The 23,467-nt window shown below is 40.2% G+C and overlaps 1 protein-coding gene across 8 annotated transcripts in view; it reads right to left on the bottom strand.

The window, feature by feature from the left end:
• Positions 1-23,467, bottom strand: part of BMPR1B (bone morphogenetic protein receptor type 1B) — a 380,630-nt gene that overhangs the window by 5,265 nt on the left and 351,898 nt on the right. For all 8 annotated transcript variants that reach the window (XM_026509697.4, XM_057309681.1, XM_057309683.1 and 5 more), the window contains 6 exons: positions 20,576-20,672; positions 19,383-19,521; positions 15,447-15,639; positions 14,376-14,673; positions 3,771-3,946; positions 186-316 (listed from right to left, as the gene is read on the bottom strand). In XM_026509697.4, the coding sequence (XP_026365482.1) occupies positions 186-316; positions 3,771-3,946; positions 14,376-14,673; positions 15,447-15,639; positions 19,383-19,521; positions 20,576-20,672 (1,034 nt within the window). The remainder of the gene's footprint in view (positions 1-185; positions 317-3,770; positions 3,947-14,375; positions 14,674-15,446; positions 15,640-19,382; positions 19,522-20,575; positions 20,673-23,467) is intronic.

Below are 23,467 nucleotides of genomic sequence, written 5' to 3'. Positions count from 1 at the left end.
AGAAGAAACAGATAATTTAACATACGACACACTTAGCTCCATATCAAGGACTGCGGTGAAGCCCCATTACCATCTCCATCGAAACAAAGAGGGAGGATTCCTGTAAGGAATATCTGGAATTTTGGCAAAAAGAGTAAAGTCTGTTTAGAAATCGGTCACAGCCACATGGTTACCCCAAGCCTTACCTCATCACTACTCCACCGGTTGGGGAATGAGGGACGGAGCTTTTTGATGCAAACAATCTCTCGCATGTCCTCGTAAGAAGGGTCACTGGGCACGAGATCATGATACGGAAGCTGGTATTCTTCCACTATACCTGAAAATATGGGTTGTTTTTAAATTATTAGTACTATTAATATCTTCTGGGAGGTAGAAATAAAAGTCTGACATACAAACGGTTCTCAAAGCAGAGTTCTATCAGGACTCAAGACAAGTTCAGGGTAAAAAAACTGCAAAATAAGTCTTGAAAAAAAATGTGCCCAAAAATGACACTTAATCTAATTAAAAACATAAATAGAAAACCTAATGAAACATATTATTATAGTTTTTCAAGCCGTTTTTCTAATTTCCCAAAGCTAAGTAAAACAAGCATCTCAAATTTATTTCCTATTTTATAAAGGGTCTTGTATGCCAAACTTAAAAAAATCCACATTAAATCTCAACGCAAATTTGGCAGACACATCCTAAACTCATACCACATAATATGTGACTGTTGCTATTACTGCAATATGAGATTATGAATCTCGTAATAAACTTGGCAGTGTATCGTACTTGAACAAAATGTAAGGTTTACATTTTCTATCTGCTTAATCATAAGAATGCATTTTTCCACATTTAACATTTTAAAAATTATACACACCTAAAAATATTAACCATGATTTTTTAGGTGTGAGACCTGTCTGATTTTTCTTTTTTTCTTTTTTAAATTTTCTGTATTTCACCAAACTTTCAACAAAAAAATACATTACTATCAGAAAAAATTGGTATTGTTGAAAGAAGGGTTAAGAAATATAAGTCTATGTCATCTTGACCCTTATCGTGACAAATTCCATCTCATTTTTCCTAGTATCTACTTTCTACCTTATTTCTTTTGTCCTTTAGAAAAGTAGGCTACTTATATCTTCTTTTCAAGCCTGATTAACTCCTCACAATAATTATAAGCAGCTTCTGTCCTTAGAGGATGCCTCTCTGAACAATCTATCTGGAACACCTCTCCTCCCTATCCTAAATCATCTATTATAGAAATGTCATTGCTTTTTATCTGAACAAGACGGTACTACCAAGTTGGCGGATTTTATCCAACGCATCATTAAATTTGCTGGGATCTACTCAGATAAAATCTGGAGTCTGTATTATGCCCTTCCTTGCAAACTCAGACCCTTATATAAAGGACCAGAAGGTTCAAAAGTTTCCTCAGACCATTCCCACTCACCATTTACTCCGTCCCTCACTGAGACCACACGGCATAATTACATGTATCTATGTTACTAGTTCCTTCCATTGTGTTTCAATTCTATAGGAAATACTAAAAGCATGGGGCCTAATGTGTGAGGGATGCTCACTTTGAGTTCTTCCTCCCTTTCTAATTCTCAAGACAATGGTTCTGGAAACACCTTGAGGGCAAAGACCATGCCTATCTGATTCTTCTCGCATCCTCCTCAGTGCCCAACGTTGGTGTCTCTACCTGGCTGGACTGATACACCGTCGTGGGTAGGTGTATATACGACAACAGACACAGAGCCAATCACATAAGGTTATGAAGTAATCAAAGTCTATCGTTGAACTATAGGCCTTACTTCTTTCTCCTTATTATGCAATTAAGTTATCTAAATTTCCATATTGGCTGCCATTTAATTGTGTCTGAAACCTCAAAAATTCTTTTTCTTCCAAAGTTTAGAAGACCTACATCCAGAATCTACTTCACCCAAAAGTATCTAGACTAGAAAGACAAGCCCAAAACTTCCGACATCATAAAGGAAAGTGTTGGAGAATAGAATTTTGTGTGTTTTGACTTTCTGGAAAGAGAAGACAAACTTGCTTGTTAGGAGCCTACTACATACCGGGCATGGAGGCAAGTATGCTGTAGGATTTGTCTTACTAAGTTCTTCAACACGTTTATGAGACAGCATTATTATCCACATTATCCAGACGGGAAAACTTGGTTTTGAGGGATTCAGTAACTTGACCAAGGCCATACAGTTGGTCTGGGGCAGAGCTGAGAATCTGACCTCTCCGATAAACACAAACCAATCTTATAAAGACATAAGGCAACACCTTAGTACCTCTCAAATCTCCACAGGCGAAGACAGACCTAGTAAAGCAATTAAAACCCTGCTGTTTTTTATAAGGCTGGCTTGTTTTTAAGCAAAGGATCGTTTCTTCTGTATTCTGACCCAAAGGCTTCCAAATATAGGTTTCTTGTGGCCCTATTTGCTTCAGATGTTCAGGAAAACAGAATTAGAAAGTAATCTGGTAGTCTACCACTCCTTCAACTTCTATAAACCAGTCCTGCGTGTAAGTGTGTTATCCAAAAATAGGTGCATCTACCCTTGGTAGAACATGAAGCAAGGGATAGACAAGTAGTTAACTTATATTTTGGTTAGCTCTTTTCTTCTTCATAGATGCTGGGAGATTTATTCACTATCTGGTTAGGAAACATTTCCCATGTTAACTTTCCTTCTGAAGTTCTCTCACTTGGGAGGAAATGTGTTCTATTTTAAATTAAGCTCAGAATAAGCTCAGAGCTCCCCGCGTGATTAGAAGGCCTTGTGTCACTGCATCAGGGTCTGTCCCCCAGAGTATAAATGCCGGTTAAATATGAGTCTAAATATAAGTTAAGCCTCTACCAGCCAAAAGGAAAATATTAAGTAAGAGCTAAGATATACTGAACGCTATTTATGTACCAGGCAGGTTTAATTCTCTTTAATTCACTTCTTTCTTAAGATCAAAGAACTAGAACTACGCTGAATAACTTGTCAGAGGCTCATGGATAATAAATGGTGGGTCCAAGAACGAATCCCAGTACCAGTTCCATGTTCTCTGGACTTTCAGAACCTGGGGCGAGCTCAAGGCCTCACAAAAGTGAGTTTAAACTGGCCGTGGTAGGCAGTGGGGGCAGCACGATTTCTAAGCAAGCATGGCCGTGAGTACAGCCACAAACAGGACACGCGACACTGAAGACCCGAAGATCCAGCTTCTCACCTACAAAGTGTTGGGATCTATTTAAAGACAGATGACGCAGCAGTAAACAAAATACAACGAGCAATAATAATGCATCTAAATAGTTAATAATGTCTTCTAATTGTTGTCTTACTAGGGAATCCTTGTTTGCAGAAAAATTATCATGACCAATAGTAATATTCTTAATGGTTTAATTTCCTTGACAAAAACTTGATAAAAACCTTGATAAAAACTCATGTTTTCAAATTGCTTTATGAAGAAGAACTACAGAAAGTCAAGTGGGGGGGGTTAAAGAACAGGTGTCTCACCTCACATCTCTGTCTCTACCTTAATCTGTGGGAGGAAGCCACAGGGAATGGGCATTGGAGCTGGGGATGGGGCCCAGCAGGTTGGTGAGAAGAAGCCGGAAGGAGGGGGTCAAAAAGAATTCCAAGATGTTAAAGATCATTTCTTGGGAGGACTGGGACTGCACCGACAGAACTAAGGTGGAAAAGAAAGGAAAGTCTGATTTGGGGGACAATATGGTAACTCTGATTTCTGATCAGAAAGCGAGGATCTGTAGCAGATCCAGCAGTATCGCCGTTACTTACCTCCCGATACACATCTCCTAGCAACCTCCCAAAGGATGAGTCCGAAACTGTACATGTCGGCCATAATGTACGACTGAAAGTGATTTCTGTTCAAGCTCTCGTCCAACACTTCTGGAGGCATGTAGCGTTTGGTGCCAACGCGGGTGTTGGGCGGGATGTCAACTTCATTCGTATCACTGAGGAAAAAGCAGAGCAAAGCACCATCAGCACTGAAAAGGACCAACACATGGCAGATCAAAGGGATTCCTGAACCAGGCTTCTCGATAAAACTGGGAAGGGATATCTTTTCAGGGAAGAATAATTCCCTGAAAAGTATTTCTTGCCAAGAGTTACATTAAATATTCACAGGTAAAATCCCAGTGAAGAGGGCAATCAAAGGGAAGCTGCAACTTACAAGGTTGCATTGTCACTAGATCAAATATAAACTCAAAATAATTGCTAAGTTATCTATTAAATGTCTACAAAGTATCTTCTTCCCCTTCCTATTTTCATAGCTTGGCTCTTAAAATTGGCATGAGTACATGCCAAGGTGGTTTGTTTGAGACACTTTTTAAACCAAGTGTTGCAAGGTTTTTAGATGCAGAAATAAGGGAAAACAATGGGGTTCCAGGAAGAGGGCCAACAAAGATCTGAAAATGTTTTACTTTGATAAGCAGGACCCATAACAAAGCTTTCTGTGATCACCATTGTTTCATCAACCAGATACCATGCACTTTTAATAAAAGGAGGAAAGGAATAACTGAATATAATACCAGCAGCTCCCTGAAAGTTTCAGCACGTGACCCACTTATTATCATTTCCCATAGCCTGGGAGAACATCTGTGGTGATGGGTGGACCCCGATTTGCAGGATGGCCCTTGGGAACCACTGCCTCAGGCAGTGAAGCTGGAGCCAGAGTTCTGCGCACAGATGACTGAAGCGGTGGAACGACTGTCGCTGGAGCAGTTGACAGTTAAACAAGATGACGCGTGCGAACCTGCAGCTAGCACGGTGCGAAGCCTGTATCCAAGGTTTCACTGAGGCTACCTCAATAGAAGCTACTGGAACCAGGAAGAGCGATAAAGCCCGGTTTTGATGAAGAAACTATCAAACAGAAAAGGGACAAAAGGTCGGAGCGCCTGGGTGGCTCAGTAAGTTAAGCGTCTGCCTTCGGCTCAGGTCATGATCTCAGGGCCCCAGGGCTCCCTGCTCAGTGGGGAGCCTGCTTCTGCCTCTCCCTCTGTGATCTCTTGCTCTCTCTCAATCTCTCTGTCAAATAAATAAATAAAATCTTTAAAAAGAAAAGAAGGGACCAAAATTCATTATTGACTGAAGTTTGTAGAGAATTGTGGATAAACCTTGCTATCTCCTGATTCTCGAGAATTTTTTTCTCTTTTCATCGCACTCTGTTGACTCTCCTGCATTTACATGTTTTTTTTTTTCTGCTCGGTGAGGAAGTTACATATATCAAATAGCACATTTATCACGCTGTGTCACAGGCAATACCAAACTTTCCTAAACACTAGTGGCTTTCGGAAAGAATCTCTGTGTTTGGTCTTATTGCCTCAATTTCTAGTTTCTGAAGCATAAAATATGCAGTGTCACTTGGGAAGACTTAAGGGTTGGCAGATGTGTCTCTATAGATCTCCAAACTGTTAACATTACTACAACGCAGAAAGCTGCATTCTTAGAACCATTTTAAATTCATTTCCAGCTAAATTCCTCAATCTGAAGCCATTGCAACAGACGGGCCACCAGTACTCTCATTAGGCCCATCAGGATCTTCCAGGAGCAACTATTCTGAAGAAGCCTGTTTTTTGTTTGTTTGTTTTTAAATTAAACTTCAAGTATAAATTTTTAAAAATGAAAATAAATAAATAAGCCTTAATCTATAAATGTAGGTCCTAATGTTCTGGGCTCTAAGAGGCTTGTTTTCTAGAAAAATGTGAATTCCTAATATTTACCAGTACACAACAGAACAGAAAAGTGTCATTTGTGTACCTAGATAGTAAATGATAAAGGAAGAAAGTGTGCCAAGAAGCGACTTAATGATAAAATGGAAAATAGCAGATTTAAAAGATGCCACAAAAATTCCACCCTTAATTATACTGACATCTCTTCTATGAGCACATAGTAGGCGTTTCATTCGTGTGTTATAATATATGACTTTGAATCATTAGAGGAAGACAGCAGTGGGCCTGGGTAGAGAATTCTGTGTTCCCTGCCAAGAAATAAACATGGGGTCTTGCAGATGGAAAAAAAAAAAAACTGGTAAAGGGCTTAAATTATATTCCAGAACATGGACTGGGAAAGGAAACCATGGATGATCTTAGCATGGACCCCACTAGAGTGTATTTAGGCCAAAGATATACTCTGACCACACTTGATAAAGATTTTAGGTGATTCCTTCCCATTCTTACTCTTAGTTCCTTTGTGCTTTATTTGGATTTAAAAGTTCAGGAAGGGCTAACAGAATGTGTGACATGGGAACATCTATTGGAAACTGAAAGGTAATTGTTACCTGACGACGGGATAAGATTTGTGATGACCAGGCTAGATAGACTTCACCTCTAAACTCTCATTCCCTCAAACGCTGAACAAACATACGATCGAGGATGTTGCTGGTCCATCAGATTCCCAAAACACAGTTCCTTACACAGGCCATGAAGCTTGGCAGTACTGTCCCTCCTCTACCTTCCTCTCCCCACCCATTGTGTGCCCTACTAGTATGTGAATAAGATCTGTCTTCCCACCTAAAAGTGTAAACTCCTGGAGGCCTGAATATCTGCTATGATCATCTGTTGTAGCCCTAACGAGTGTCATCCCAACGCATCTCTATTTATAATGTGCTGTGCACATAGTGGGTAAATAATATACTTTCAATGAAAGAAAGAAAAGGCTTGCTTACAGTAAACTTAGCTATGAATACTTGAAAGAGAAATATAAAAATCTCTGTTGTAGATAGACAATAAAATGAGACATTTCCAATATCTAAAAGGATAAATAGAATTTTGTTAAGCAAATTTTGTAAAAGATTACTATTAACCTAATGGCAAATGCCTTCAGCACTACATTTAAATGACAAACATGCTAATTATAAGTAACTCATATCTGATGTCATTAAGGGTCAGATCCTCCAAGACGATAGCTCCATCCCTTCTTCTCTCGGGAGTGTTTCTATACTGGCAAGTAATTAAACTGCATTTCTCTCTCAGGTTTTCAGTAACATTATCTCACCTGTTCCCAAATTAGAGCAGGGGAAAACAGCTTGTTAATCTTCAAGAGCAAAAACAGAACTCAGAGATATCGAACACTGGGGCACCGAGAATAAAGGAAGAAAAAGAGGCTATCAGTGGAGTCCGATGGTGCAGAGCATGTAAGAAGAGGGTATAAAGTAACCGAGGGAAAGGGGCATGGAGGCAGAAGGAAGCAGGAAAGCTCAGGGCGCCTTCAGCTTGTCCTTGCTTTCTGTTCCATGAAGGGACCAGACGGGTGAGAAACAAGGTTCATAAGAAAAGATGGATATGGCACGAGGAGGGCGGAGTCAGAGAAATGGACTCAAAATGCACCAAATAACCCTCAGTGCTGCAGGGGCTACACATACATGTGGCCAAATCATAAAGCCACAGAGAGCAAAGATGAATATCAGCTTCAGGACACCTGCCACTTCTGGGAGGGATAAAGGGGAATAAAATAGAGAGGACAATGCAAAGAGCTACCTTCAACGTTGAATTTCTTCCAAAAAAAAAAAAAAAAAAGACCAGATAAAAATAAGGCAAATTGTAGGGGCGCCTGGGTGGCACAGTGGTTAAGCGTCTGCCTTCGGCTCAGGGCGTGATCCCGGCGTTATGGGATCGAGCCCCACATCAGGCTCCTCCGCTATGAGCCTGCTTCTTCCTCTCCCACTCCCCCTGCTTGTGTTCCCTCTCTCGCTGGCTGTCTCTATCTCTGTCAAATAAATAAATAAAATCTTTAAAAAAAAAAAATAAGGCAAATTGTTAACTTTGTTCACATTATAATTGTTACACGAGTGTCTTATTATTTGTTATACTTTTATGTATATATATTTTAATTAAATATATTACAAAGAAGAACTCAGCAGGCTCAGGAACAAGAAAAATGTACGTTTCAAGAATTAAGGGATAGGCTGGCAGCATAAGGTTCTGAAGAGCAAAGGACATCTAAGGAAAGTGGACAAAGTACAGAGAAGATGGGTTTCTACCAAGGAGAACTGAAAACATTCCATCAAAAACATGGGTGCCACATTCACTGCAGAGGAAACACGATCTCTCTCCTCCCTTCCCTCGGAGGAGCGTTGGAAATATTTGTGCAAAGGGCTCATGACTGCAAAACTGGGTTTAGAGAACTATGGGGGTAGGTATTTTTGCCCACTTTAATTATTTTTATAATTAATGCTTCCCCTAGATCCAACATGGCTTTTGTCCGTGTTATTGTGAGTAGCAGTGTGATAAAGACTTAAGTAGAACTGGAAAAACATAAAACTATAATTTGAACAAAATAAACTAAATTAAGTGATATCAGGCACACTCCTCTCCAGAAAAAAAAAAAAGTTGCTTTAGAACCTTACATTAATGAGTATTTTTCTTTATGAACTTTAGGGACAGTGGGCTGGGACAGGATTAAATAAAAATACCTATAATTTTCTGAGTAAAAAATAAACAGTAATTTGGGAGATTGGGGGTAAAGGGACAATTAGGGAGAAAATAGGGTCTCCCTTCTGGCCTAGGGTCATGACGAGATGTTAAGCTCCTGTAGGGAAGAAGAATCAGGACACTGCTGTGGTAGCATGAATTCTGGGAGGGAACACACCCGAGTAAAGCTCTCTTCAACCCCGCGTTGATGGCGTTTGCAGAAGACAAGCCCCAGCCACTACACCGTGCGGAAAAGGTACAACGTTCGTCGCGGGAGGGACGCAGCTCCTTAGGACCCCCAGATACGCTGTGAATGACACGGAGTTCCCTACTGGGTCAGGCAGCGTTGGGGTGATAAAGTGTAACTGTATTTGGTCTCAAAATGCAGGGTGCCCGCAGCTAGGACGACGTAAAGAGGCATGAAAACAAACTTCGTATTTCTGACCAAAGTCATCGGGCGACAGCGGTATGCTGGAGAAAATGCCAGCACGGTGGCGTGAGAGATCTACGGCCATGAGCAAAGGGCCGTCAAGCGTGCCCACGGCACACACGGCAGCGGTTCTACTCCCGCGGGGACACAAAGTGAGCGCGAGTTCTCAAGGCAGCTGTGTGGGCAGGGCCGCAAGGAAGACGGCCAGTGCGAGGCCACGACAGCCAGAAAGGAGAAGGGAACGAAACGACACCAAACGAAGCCTTTCCGCCCCTGAAGGTGACAAGGAGGGCTTACGAAGTAGGGGGTAGGAGAAGCGACGGGCCCCGCTGGGAGATTGCTGTGATCACTGACGGCGTTTAGAACCTGGGCACACGTGATCATTTTCACTGGTTTTTTTGTCTACAGACAGGGCAACTTCCCACCGCCTACACTCGGGCGGGCTTGCGGCAGCGTCCGCCTCGGTCCGGCCCGGTGCGCAGACGGGCATGTATGCATCGCAGGTGTTGCAGTAACCCACAGAGGGAACCGCGGAGCTCCTGCGAACACAGGAAGGCTGAAAGCAGAGCCTTCGGCCAGGAGGAGCTGGAGAGGCCTGGACAATGAGCCTGGGCAGAAGCACGAGCCTCGGGAACAAGGCGCGCGTCGCACTCTCAGCCATGGCGCACCGGATGAAGGGCAGGCGACGGATTTTTATTTTGGTGGCAGAGAATAATAAAGTGGATTTTTAAAAATATAGCCTTTGTCTTAACTTTGTTTTGAGTTGCATCTTTCATGTCAATCAAACCTCCTAATTCTAAATGCACTGCAGGAATTCTTGCAAGAAGTGTTACGTAAGGGAGAACGGTACTGGCTCAGCACAGCACACTTTCCCACTGTACCATCAGCTGCAGGGAGAGTTGCATGAAAGTCACACCAGAGCCTACCGCAGCCGTGAGCCACCAGCTGGGGAATCGAGGTGTTAGCTCCAAGGAGGTGGCTCTACCTTGCTGAGCCTTGGAGCACACGCGGGTGGTCTTCTGCGGGGTGTTGCTGGTTGTCTAAAACAGAGAGAGGAAAGGGGGAGAGAGGGAGAAGGGAGATAAAAAGGTAATAGAAAAAGAAGAGAAGCAAACATCGTACACCTTTAATAATCTACAAAGCTTTTTAAAAAATAAGGACTGAACTTTAAAGAACAATGAAAGAAGGGCAGGGGGCAGAAGACAGGTGAGGGACACCACTGGTTTGCTCCAGGCTTGAAGGTGATCTCTGAAATACCCTGGAGACTGCTGAACCTTCTCCTGGGCAGACTGGAGCAACCACGAAAGACCGTCCGGAGCCTCGGAAGAAGGGCTGTGTGCACCCCCTTGGCGTTTCCCGGAGCATCTGGTTACTGGCTGTGGAGCGGACCGGCTGCACTCGACTCTGCCCAGTCAGGTGCCAGCCAATGAGGAGAGTTTTCTGCTGCACTTTCGAAAGAATTCAATGCTTCCATGATTTCTGAGAAACAGAGCTCTGGAACTAAAGACCCTTCCAAAGAAGGTGCATACGGCTGCAGAAATCTTGACCGAAAGTGCTGACCCTGCCACTAATTCGCTTAGTCCTCGGACTCTGGGGAGTTCTTGAGGCGTGCCACTTTTTAAAAATACCACTAAGTAGGCAAACAGGAAGCAGGGCGAGTAGTTGGGGCCTGAGAAAGACGCTGGGGAGACGCAGGGCCCTCTGGGCTGGGCCACCCCACTCCTCTGCATTTGGACGGTCTGACAATCATCCGCTGGGAGATCTGTGTTGCAGATCGGTCTCTGCTGTGGTTTTTCTATGTAAAATTTAATACCGGAGAAGCCCTAAGCCAGCACTTATGTTCCCCGTAAGAAAATACATGATCCTGACACTGAAAAACCAGAGGGGTTGCTTGGTCCTCCAAAGTGAAAAGTGAAAAGATCTCTAAGTTCCTTTAAGGGATTTCACGGGTCATTGTTTTGTGCTCCCCGGAGAGCTGAGAGGTTACGGCGATGTCTGCCGCAGCATCACCTGGATTACATCTCCGTTGGGCAGGAAATACATCAGCACTTACATCATTTTTGGGAGCGTGCATGAAAATGCATACGGGATTAAGAAAATTATATAAGCAGGAAATCTCTAAAGTATAGTCCGCTCTCTCTGTGGCTTTCAACTTCCCTGAGAACCTCCCAGAAATTACTTAAAAGCCTGAGAGAACACTTATCATTGTAGAGACCATGGTAAAGATTCAATTCTCACAGGAAGTTCACTTATGAAGTCTGAGAACTCCACACTGGGTTAGCTTTGACCCCACTTGTAATAAGATCTCTAACTATCTCTGTGTGTGCAGTGCCCCCAAACAGGAAAATCAGGAAAAGAACGAAAACCAAAGAAACATAAAAAGCAAGGTTTAAAAGTGAGGCTCAAAAATCAAGAAAAGCAAAATTCCTTTGAAACCCAGAAAATAAAATGTGAAAAGGGCCTCTGTAATTATCAAAGGCAACCTCCATTTAATGCAAGGAAACTGAGGCCCAGAATAGTGAGTGGCCCCACTTCTACTCTTTAGCCATATGAGATCCGTGCCTCCAACAGCCCCAGTTTCCCATCCGAGACAGTTTCCTCAAGCTTTCCTCCCTTGATGAATGAGTCAATATATGCCAAACTGATTCGGAATTATCCCTTAAAAAATTCCCCTCCACTTCCTAGAATCAGGGTTTGCATGAAATTTGAGAAGTCATTTAGTTCATTCTCCTTACATTGAGCAGAGCTGAGTTTCAGAAATACAACACTCACTTCCTTATTTGTTTTAAGGTCTATAGAGAAGAAAAGTTCTCAATTACTTTGATATTGCCAAGATGTATCGATTCAAAACAATGTTGAAATACCTATAATCGATAACTCACTATGTCACGTCAAATGGGAAATACATCAATTAATCTGGCACGGCTCCTGCTCTCAAGATGCCCAATGACGAGTAGGCTCAAGAGGAGGCTTGGACTAAATACTGACGAGATCAGGCAAACAAGGGCCAGGAAGTTACTGCAGGAGTAGAGAAGATGATGTCATTATTCCTAGATGGCGGATGCGTAAAGGGACCTAAAGGCAACTTTGAGACTGGATTAGGGTACAGGGAGAAGCAAGGGCATTCCGAACTAGAGACCGTGATCAAATGCAAGGCAGTAGCAAACAAGGAGTACATACGGAGAAAACACAAATACTTCAGTTTTGCAAAAGAAAGCATATAAGTTGGAGGGTTTCCAGGATATAAAACTAGGAAGGTGGGTTTAATCCCCAGTGCATAGGACCTCTGGAGCTAAGAAAAGATGCTTTTTTTCTTCATCCTGTCGTTCACAGGGAATCATTCTTCTGTCCATTATACGTAATTTTGGAGCAACGCCTAAGTAATGGGCACCAAAGAAAGGCACTAGGGATGTAAATTTGAGAAAAAACATGGTATCTGCCTTCGTGGAGCTCAGTCTTCATTGGGAATAACAGGTAAGTAGTCAATGATTACTGAACGAGAGGGTGCAAACGTCATGACAGTATGCACAGGGTCACGGGGGAGGGCAGAAGGCTAACTAAAAGTCGGACTTAGAAGGGAACAATAAGAGGCACGCCATAGGAATAAACTGTGAAGAGAAGTAGTAATTGACGTAAACAGAAGAGAAGATGCTGGGTATTCAGGTAAAGTTAAAGGCATGTTAAACATACTTCAAGGTGTGTTTAGAATATAAACTATATTTGAACTCGAAGCTAGAGGAAACTATGAAACTATTATGCTATCCAAAATTATGTTTCAAGAAGATAAGTCTGGCGGCAGCATGAGGGGAAAAAACGAAAATAGGAAAGACAAAGAGCAAGTAACTACAAAATGCTTTACTCCAGAATCTAGAAAGACAACAGAGGACCCAAACTGAACCCAGTTCAAATGGGAATATCACGGAGACAGAATTCATTCAACTGAGCAAACCAAAAACTGAAGGGACAAAGGAAAGGTCAGGCACCTCACATTTTAGAACGGATCCACCAAAACCGGAACTGGAAAGAGAGAGCAGAGCCAGCAGGAACTCTAGCGGTGGGGAGTGTATAAGAGGCGCACAGAGAGCGGAACCCACAGAGAAAGACAGTGAACCTGGAATAAAGGTCCATCAGGAAAACAGCAGGAAAAGAGGCTTGGGCGCTGTGGACAGTGGAATGACAAAAAGAACGGCTTCTGGTGACAAAGACCAACGGTATCCCTCAAAAAAGCAGCTCAGGAGAGAAGGGAGCAGAAGACACAAAATCACAAGGTATTATGAATTACTGGATTGTGAAAGCTGATTACTCTTAGGAACTCTCAAGAAATTTAACAGGTGAGGACAGAAGAGAGGCTGGTCATGTGAGAAGCATCATGGGATTTTTTTTTTTTTTTTTTTGGTAGAGGAGACTTGAAAAAGGCTGTAGGTTAGGAAAAAGAATTCAGAAGAGAGAAAGGATGTATTCATCTTATTGGCAGGCGGTTCTTATTTCTAACTCAAATCTGTAACCCAGATCATTTGATTTTAAAGATGAGAACGTCTAATTCACCATCCTCTAAATGGCGGAGACCTTCCTGTATTGGAGGCCTATTATTAAATCACACCTCAGTCTTCACTCCTGGGTAAAAATATTAATCCATTAGCCCTTTCTCATGAGTTTTATTTTCCAAATGTTTAATCATCTCCCTGGCTTTTCCTTTGTGCTCTTCTCCACCTTCTCTCAAGTCTTCTTTGGGGGAAAAAAAAAATCCACAAGAGGATCCAACAATTTAATAAAGGCTAAGCCTAGATTGAGTTTTTAAAAAGGTAGTTAGAGGATGATCCCTCTAGGCCAGTAGTTTGCAAAATCATTTTGTTTTGTCCTCGAAGCAAAGGAATCATTTCTTCTAATTAAGTCATCTGCAAGATAAAATGGGCTGCTCTGATCAGAGGTGGGTGGGCAAAAGAGGGCCCCACCCACTGGGCGTTCCTCCTCCCCATTCAGCAGAAGCTACTGCGGTCACTCCAAGCAGCCCCCAGGGTCTGAGACCACCGTTTGGGGACATAGGCTGGTGTACGAGTGCAGGTGTTACATTCGCTGCGTAAGTCCCAGTATAGTAGTGCCGAACGCTGAGTGTGCTGTTTGCTAGTTTCTGACATTTCTCATAGAATATCTATGCAAGTTATCTTTCTTATATCATATTTTTAAAAAACTGCCTTTATCACTATATGACATGTAGCTCTTTACTAAAACCTTTTCCTGCTTACACATGCTATGCAGAATGCTCACCAAATCATCCCAGATACCAGGTACGTCTTTTCTAATGCCTGAGAGCTGCAAACCGAGTAACTCTGGAAGCCAGGTCACTGACGAACACGGACACCAGAGGACACAAATTCAGGTTTCTTCAAAGAAACCTTTCTTCTTTTTCCCCTCCCAAGAAATACCATAATTAATCAAATCCCTTCTCTACCAAATACCCAGAAGCACTGCTCTCCGGAATGTACAATCTATAAAAAGTGAGAGAAAAGAATCATACAAAGTTTATTTGTTCACTTGGATACTAACCTAATGAATTTAACAGCCAGGCCCAGGTCAGCTATACAACAAGTTCCATTTTTCTTCACCAGGATGTTCTTACTTTTCAGATCTCGGTGGGCGATTGCTGGTTTGCCTTGGGTACTAAAGATTTCTGTGTGTAAATGACATAAGCCACTGACAGAAGAGTAGGCTAATTTCAGCATTGATTTTGTGTCTAGGGTGGTGGACTTCAGGTAATCATAGAGGGAGCCATTCTCATGATAGTCTGTGATTAGGTACAACTGGGTCCAGGACCCTGTCCCTTTGATATCTGCAGCAATGAACCCTAAAAGGAAGAAAGACAAAAAGGTTTGAAGCCAAGCTGTTCTGAACACTATCAAGAATAATTCAGACTCCCAAACATCACCCTTTGTCATAGGTGTCTTTGGCATTTTGTTCAGCTGTATGCCCGTGACAGTATTAAATTATTAAAACCAATCAGAAGCAATCAAAACAGTAGAGGTAGAAAAACATTAAGAGTCTGTATCTGAAAACCTGATCCCTTTCTTTGTAGTTGATATTCAAGTTATTTTTAAGATCACAGTAAATGGCTCACGGCATCACAGTTATACATAAGACACTGTCTGCAAAACAAGGTCTTGAGTCAGGGCATACGCGCTTTCCACTTGAATGATTCAGCTGCATCATTGCTAACTTGAGAAGTTGTTTTTTAAAAAGCTCAATTCTCAATATAAAAACTCTGGCTCTATATAAACCCTGCAGATAAAACTTCTAGAACTTTTCACAACATTGAAGCGTGTGCTCCTTCAAATCCCTAAGAAACCCTAAGAAAGGCTGGTGTTACATTTGCATTTCCTGTCCCTGAAGAAAAAACTGTTGGAGAGCATTCCATTTCCAGCCCACGATTCATTCACAGAAGTGCCTTAGTCACTCCTCCTGTGAGGTCTCCCATTAGAAGTGTGTGACGTGCTTGGGCTCAGGCCAAGGAGCAAACGTCTATATATTTCATAACAGGTCTAGACAGATGAGTTAATAGGCAGATGTGAACAGAAAGTGGAGGAAAGCTAGGGAACCCTGGACACTGCCATACCGACTCACCCAGAATGTTTTCATGCCTCATCAACACTGTCTGATAGATCTCTGTCTCTCGGAACCAGCTGGCTTCCTCTGTAGTGAAGAACACTTTCACAGCTACCTTCTCGCCACGCCACTTTCCCATCCAAACTTCCCCATAGCGACCTTTTCCAATCTGTTTCACCATCTGAATCTGCTTAGCTATAGTCCTTTGGACCTGTTAAATCCCAAAACACACTGTTAGTGTATTCACAGCACTACAGATTTGTTTAATCTTTTTTTCTTTTTTTTCTCCAGAGAAGACACAATTACTGCATGCAAAATATATTTAGCCGGTAGTTTTTCTTTATATAGACACGTTCCTTGTATTTATTTATTCATTTATGCTGTCCCCTTTGAAAGGTATTCAAGACTGATTGTGGGTTCTGAATGTTTGAATTATTGCTTCCACATTAAATATTTCCTTCTACCTATTAACATTTTCATAGAGGGAAAAAAAAATCAAACTGAATGGGTTCACTGTAATTGGCAGAATAGAATGCTTTCCACTTGCACTGCTGCAGGGGGATACCGGCCACTCTGAAGGGACTCATCCACCATACACTTGATGGTGGATAAAATACAATGAAACAAAATTGTAATGCCTTGTCCCACACATAAAGAAATAAAGGGCATCTCCCAGTAGGAAGGGGAGGATAGAGGGAGGAAGGTGGGGAGAGGGAGGGCGGGAAGAGCTGAGGCCAGAGCAGGGAACAGGAAGCATTAAAAACACAGAAAAGCCAGGCTGCTCTCTGGAAGGAGAAGAACACAGCACTGGGATCCCGAATCGAAACCTTGACCTTCTTAGAAGTAGAGAAACTGAACCCGGGTTTCAGCGTGAGGCTGGGACCATGGAAGGACGCTAAATTTGCTGGAGGTTGGTGGCACACCAGGACTCCCAGCAGCAACAAATACAAATCCTCTCCTGAGAAAATCATTGGCAGAATACTTTTCATTCCACCAGTGCGGCCAGCTGCTGGACACCTTGAAGGAACTCTTGCCACCACACAACTTGGTCATGGTAAAATATAAGAAATAAAAAACTGGAACGAATTATTGCCTCACAGAGAAATACAGGAAATTCCCCACGGCAGGGAGGGAAGAGGAGGGAAGGAACACGAGGGAAAGAAGGAAGGGAGAGAGGAAAAGAAGATCCCACAGAACAAATTCCTTAAATCAAAAGGAAACAGCCACGATAAATGAGAGTCAAGAAAAACCACCCAAGGAGATTGAACCCCATCAGCAGAGGGAATTCTCAGCTATAGAATGCCAACGGCACTATATGAAATATGTAAAGAAACAGAAGATAAAATGAAAGGGAGGCAGCAAGAAATTGTTGAAATTATACTATGAAGTGGAACAGTTAGTTGCCACAGCCAAGAGTGGACACTGGGCAGGTGGAGGAGAAAGAGCAGGTTAGATGTGGAGAGAAAGGTAAGCTGAAGAGTGCTCTGAAGAATTAGAGAGAGCGGCAGAACAAAGAGAAAACAGGAGAGGAAGTGGCCTACAGGTTAAATGTCTCTTCACCAATCATCTGCAGCCCATCCGCACTCAGCGAAATATCTGAAGCAAGCACTCCATGACTGAAATGGCTCAATATTGATGACAGTTGACATAACTTGGGAAGCATATATAAAGAACCTCGCACAGAACTCGTAAGATCTGCTCAGAAAACTGGAATGTACTCTTTGCAGAGATAGGCTTTGCATCAAGTAAAGTTGCAGTTTCTTTATTTTTACACTTTTAAGGACCATGTAATTACACTTGAGTCCACCCAGATAACCCACGATAATCTCATCCCAAGGTGAGCTGGTTAGCAACTGTAAGTCCCCTTTGCCAGGTAAAATAGCAGATTCTGGGGATTAGGCCATTTTGGGGGGCCATTACTATGCTTACCACAGATGTCTACCAGTGAGGGTGGGTTCTGTGTTTGCATAATGGATGATTTTATTAATTCAAGAGGTAATACTGACCATTGCCAGAGTCACTGACAGCACCAATTTCAGACTGAAAGCTTTTTTGGAAAAGAAAAAATCTTTTTTTTTTTTAATGTTATTTTCTAAAAAGAAGGATTGAAAAATCAAAGCATTGCTGACATGCAATTAAGCCACTTAGCCTGAAGGAAGTAAGGAACAATTTAGGAGTCAAACATGCCGTACAGGGAGATGCCCACTGTAGTTCCATTTCCAAATGTGGGGACAGAAGCATCGAGAGCATGAAGCAGTGGAAAGCCAAATCCACTAGTAGTTAAATTATGGACTTGGAGGAAACTTCCCACATTTATTACAGAAATATTATATTTAATTTACAGATGTTACAAAGCACTGCTTATGCAAATCTACGGAACATTTCCTAACATAAACAGTTTTGCATTCGCTTCTTTTCTAGCGATAATATATCTTCTTATAATTTAATGAACGTACTAATGGAACTGGCGATGCTTGAAAGAATAGGAACTTATCTCGAAGATAAAAAGTGTCATTAAATTACATTCTGAAATTTAAAGTGTACTTTTGTTTTGAGATTCATCATAACATCTAAGGAGGAAAACACTGGCAAACAAGTAGGTTTCAGTTCCAAGAGCATAAACATGTGATTCATTAGTACTAAAAGGGATTTTCATATTTGTACTTTCCTTTTTTTAAAAAAACAATATTACAATACAGGTTTTAAAATATGAGAACTGTATCTGCTACATCTTAAATTCTAAGAATAAAAAAATAATTTGATAGTAAAAACTTCTACATTAAAAAAAAAAATCTACATCCTAAGTAGTATCAGTTTGCTCAGAATGACTACTCACTACTTGTTTCCTGTCTGGTCTAGCACCTGGAGAGGACACATTAATCAAAGAACAGTGTGTGGGTTATGCAGCATGAGGAAGCCCCACAGGTCTACTGCACGGCACAGCGCCTACAATTAACAGCAGTGTATTGTATTCTTAAAATTTTGCTGAAAGAGTAGATCTTATGTTATGTGTTCTTACATGTAAAATAAAAAAATAACAAAAAATAAATAATGAGGGCAGGAGGAAACCTTTGGAGATTATGGATATGCTTATGGCATAAATTGTGGGTTGGTTTCATGGACGTGTACTTATCCCCAAACTCTTCAGCTTGGACACATCAAATATATACTTTTATACATTAAATATACATAGGTTTCCTATCTCAAAAAAGTTATAATTCTTGCCTTGAGATTAAAAAAAAAACAAAACACTTTGAGTATTATAATAAAAGGTCACAAAAACAATCACGTAAACATGATATCCTAAGTCAGAACCAGACAATAAAGATTAGGAAAATCAACCTTAAGAATTTGTGAAGGAAAAATATTTCTCATTAAAATTGTTATTTTCCATCCCATCAATCTTTTTGCATGGTCTATGAAGGAACCGAATGTTTTTTTCATTAAAACAAGTGCCTTGGATGCATTATGTTTTCTTCAAGGTTGGCAGTGTTGACCATCAGAAAATTAAACCTCTCCTGAATGGAAAAGCCAGGACTTCGCCCTGAAACATAAGCTCTCCAGCTGAAATGCGGTCTTCTTCCCCTGTAGAAATACTCAGATCCCAGTAGGTTGTAATACTTTTGTCTTCAAACGCCAGGCCAAAGTTCAGTAATGCTACCCTTACTGAAAACAGAGGGAAGATGGTCCGCATTTGCTGTTTTCTAATCTGCTTCTTATCAGAATGTCAAAGGGTCTGGATTGTAACCATACACTTACATTAAAAAACAATCACCTTACCCCCAATATGTTAAAACGTTATCAGGAAGCCCTGCATCTGAGATCTGATGTCTAACCCGTTGGTGGAGCTTCTCTTTGTCCTCTACCCTATCTGTTTCAGTAAAATGAAACCCTGTACTGACATTTCCTCTCAGAAGGCATTTCCTTTAAGTTCGACATATGTTCTTCTCATACCAGCAGAGGGAGGCCTGATCCACTTCCTGAGCTTTGAGACTGCTCAATTAAGTCTCTCAGGGATTCTCCAGGAGGAATGTACGTCTCATCCTGTTCTAACCCAATGCTGTACCGAGGTCTGGTTTCTTGTCTTTTATACCTAAAGATGCACAGAAGATAATTTAAGATACTGAGTTGCAACAACAGGGGTAAAACACTGCAGATAAAACAGTAATCACAGATTTCATGTTAGCACAAAAGAAGATACATTTTTAGTATTTATTACCCTTAGTTATGATTTCTAAAATACAAATCATAATTATTTGCTAACCTATTTTTAAGTCAACTACATGTTTTTACTTGGTCTCAACCATCTACAATTCTTCTTCTCCGTTCAGTTGCCTATTTCCCAGCAGGGATTCCAATAATATTTCTATAGAGCTTCAATACTCATTCCCTAAAATTTTTCCCTTTAAGATCCCTAATTAAACATGAAAATTTGGGATTTACAAAAGACATAACAGCTAACTCTCTCATCTCAGGGAATGTATAAAGCAATAATACAAAGGAATGAAATAAATTTCAACTTTAGAAACATTTGGTCAATAATTATGCTTCCAATTAGAAATGAATTTACTTGAATCAACTCCTATTTGCAGAACAGTATCATCAATGAGTGTTACAAAAGGCAAATGATAAAAATTTAAAGGTCCTTGATATTTCACGAAGTAGAAAATAAGCTCTTAGGTGGACGAAAATAATTTGTAACTGTCACTTAACTTCAGTAGTCAAGCTTATTATATCTGAATAACTAATCTATAAATTATGGTGAAAATTTTTCCATATTAAGAGGAAATTGTTAGCGTAGGAAATGAGGGAATACTAGAATGAGTCTCGGTTCAACATGATCATTTCTCCACTCAGAATCAAACCTCACTTAGTAACATCTCATTCCTGAATTCCCTAACTACCCTAAATTCCCTAAGGGTAAAATTTACCTGGGTGACTTTGATGTCTGAAGCAGGAATGAGATAGCTATCTATTAACAGCAGCATTAAGACAAATATTTATCAGTAGTCACTGAGATTATCAGGGAAATCTAAGATTTGATTAAGTCAAAGCAAGCTGTGGTGAAAAATGTCAATAAGGTGGAGTAGTCGTATGAGGCTGATATTTTAAACTCAAAATTCTACATCTACACGTCGGAAACTTACCTGAAGTAACAGAATAAAATAATAAGGACCAATAGCAAACTACAGACAGTTACAGATATAAGTAAGGCCTTGTGGTGTATAGGTCCGTCAACAAAATCTGAAATTAAAAAGAAAAGGAGCCATTATATGGAGGATATTTTCACTTAAAAATTAGGAAGGAACTCTTTCCTAAAAGTGTTGGCTAAGCCCCATATGCAAGATGTCCCAGGTCCTTTTAATCTGCCCACAGAGAAGAACAATATGGCATATTGCACAGTAAATATATACACATACATTCAAAATTACAGAAGTTCCACTAGTGTGAAGCATAATTCATCTAGGCACTTGTTCCAAGAGCATGTATTTCTTCCGCTCTGGAAGGAACAGGTTTGACACAGAATAAAAGTACAGAGTATAAACAAATGTAAATGGATCAAGGCCCCGAAAATATAAGTAGGTGGTTCCTCTTTATTTCAGATCCAGCTGATAGGTTAACAGGTTTTTCTCATGTGGTTTCTGAACTGTTCCATATCATAAGTTTGGATAAAAACCTGATCTATATTCTTTGTACATAAAGCACACAGTTGTCTTATGATGGATACAAAGGAACAGGATTCCTCAAATGTTGCCAAAGACAGAATACATGGATGGCGTACCACTTTAAACAAAGATGCCTTTCGAAACCACATAGCTAACTTTTCCATACATTGCATCATATTTTAAAAGAATGGGCATGTTCTCCTCAAAGAATTATGGTGCAATCCTTTGATAAAACAAATTATTAAATATTGTTCATGTTGTTTTAACTCCAGTTCTTGACAAATCAGATTTACTTACAGCATGACTTCTCAAACTTCATACAAATAAGAGTAACTTGGAAAGCTTTACACAAATGCATATTTGCTGAATTCAGCCTCAGAGATTTTTATTCCAAGCATTTTATTTTTTTACAATCATCCCAGGTGATTTATACTGCAAAGAGTCTCTGAAACGTATTTTGAGAAAACTGACCTAAAAGCAGGTGCACTTATGTAGTAACAGAATTAGCACTGTTCTTATTCTGGGCACCATATACCCTTGAGAAAGTGATCACTGCTATTTAATTTTTAAAGGTATTACTGTAATTTATGACTTTGGTTACTATGAACAAGAAGTTTTCCAACTGTGCTGTATACTTTTAACTGCATGACTACCTAAACATTTTGGCTGGGGACCTTATCCCACTCAACGTAACATTTTTTTTTCACTCAAAAGTATTCTCTATCCCATGCATAAAAACTAAAAAGCACCAACTAATGAAGTAAATAAAATTGCCACTATCTCACTACTTAGGAATATTACTACTAACATTTTAACATATGCCTTTGCAGTATCATTTCGATGAACAAAAAGAAGTTTATTTGCAAAATATCTCATGGGAAGGCCTTATATACACCCATGTCCATAGCAGCATTAGTCACAGTAGCTATAACATGGAGGACACCCAACTGTCCACTGACAGATGAACGGATAACCAAAACGTGATATATGTATATACAGACATGGAATATTATTCAACCTTAAAAAGCAAGGGAATTCTGACATATGCTACAACATGATGAATCTGAGGACATTATACCAAGTGAAATAAGCCAGTAATAAAAAGACAAACGTTGTGTGTGATTCCACTTCTATGAGATACTGAGAGGAGTGAACATCACAAGACAAGAAGGAGAATGGTGGTTGCCAGGAGCCAAAGAAGTTGATGTTTAATGGGTGTAGAGTTACAGATTGCAAGATGAACAGAGCGATGGACATGGATGAGGGTGATGGTCGTACACCATTATGAACATATTTAATACCACCAGCCTATGCACTGAAAAGTGAGGAAGATGGTGAATTTTATGGTGTATATATTTTACCACAATAAAAAAACCTGGGGAAAAAAAACACTGCTGCTTTATAACTCAATTATTTTCATAGATAATATTGTGAATATTTTCCAAAACAATAAATTCTTCCCCACAACATGAGTTTTAAAGACCACATAGTATATATATATATAAGCACATCCTAATTAGAAAGTGAATCTGCTGATAATGTGCTTAGAAGATTGTAAAGATTTTTCTATAATACATCCTTGCCGAAATATATAAAAATCTGTGAACACTCGTAAACGTACATCACCGCACGTCAGTGATTATTTCCTTAATCTAGATTCCTAGAAGTAGAGCTATTAGTTCAAAGAATGTATTTTTAGGCTTTTCATACATTTTGTCAAAATGTCCTTTAAAAAAGATTACAACAGATTCTACTTCACCATCAGTGTGAACACGTTTTAATTATGTTGAAATAATTTCATTTTTATAGAAAACCTGGAAGAATAAAGAGCTCTAATGTGCCCTTCACAGAGGTTTCTCATTTTTAAAATTTTACCATATTTGCTTTATAATTCTCTTGCTCTCTTAGTATGGGTGTCTGTGTGTCTGTCCACATAAATGTATATATATATTTGTATTCATATTTCATTTATTTATATGTATGATTTGTGGGTCATTTAAAGTTACAGTTATAATGTCCCTGCCCATAAACACTTCCTTATGAATGCACTTCCTTAGAGCAGTCAAAGAACAAGGACATTGTTTTACAAAACGGTAATAAAATTATCAAAATGAGGAAATCAACATGAACATATAAACTGAAAATAAATCTTACTTTGAAATATTTGGATTTTTGTTATAAATGAAAATCCGCAGGTCTTTATACGACTTTCTTGTCTAAATCCTGTTATGATTAAATGTGATTTACTCATCAGCCTAAAACATATGTTTAACAATTATTTATGACCTACACTACTTGCGAAATATTAATGGAAGCAGTCTGCATCCCAAAAGACTAAATCAGAGACCACCGAAGAAAAGCGGTTTTCTATAA

Source organism: Ursus arctos, unplaced genomic scaffold (genome assembly GCF_023065955.2).
Source record: "Ursus arctos isolate Adak ecotype North America unplaced genomic scaffold, UrsArc2.0 scaffold_9, whole genome shotgun sequence".
NCBI classification, from domain to species: Eukaryota; Metazoa; Chordata; class Mammalia; order Carnivora; family Ursidae; genus Ursus; species Ursus arctos.
This window is presented reverse-complemented; position numbering and strand designations above follow the sequence as displayed.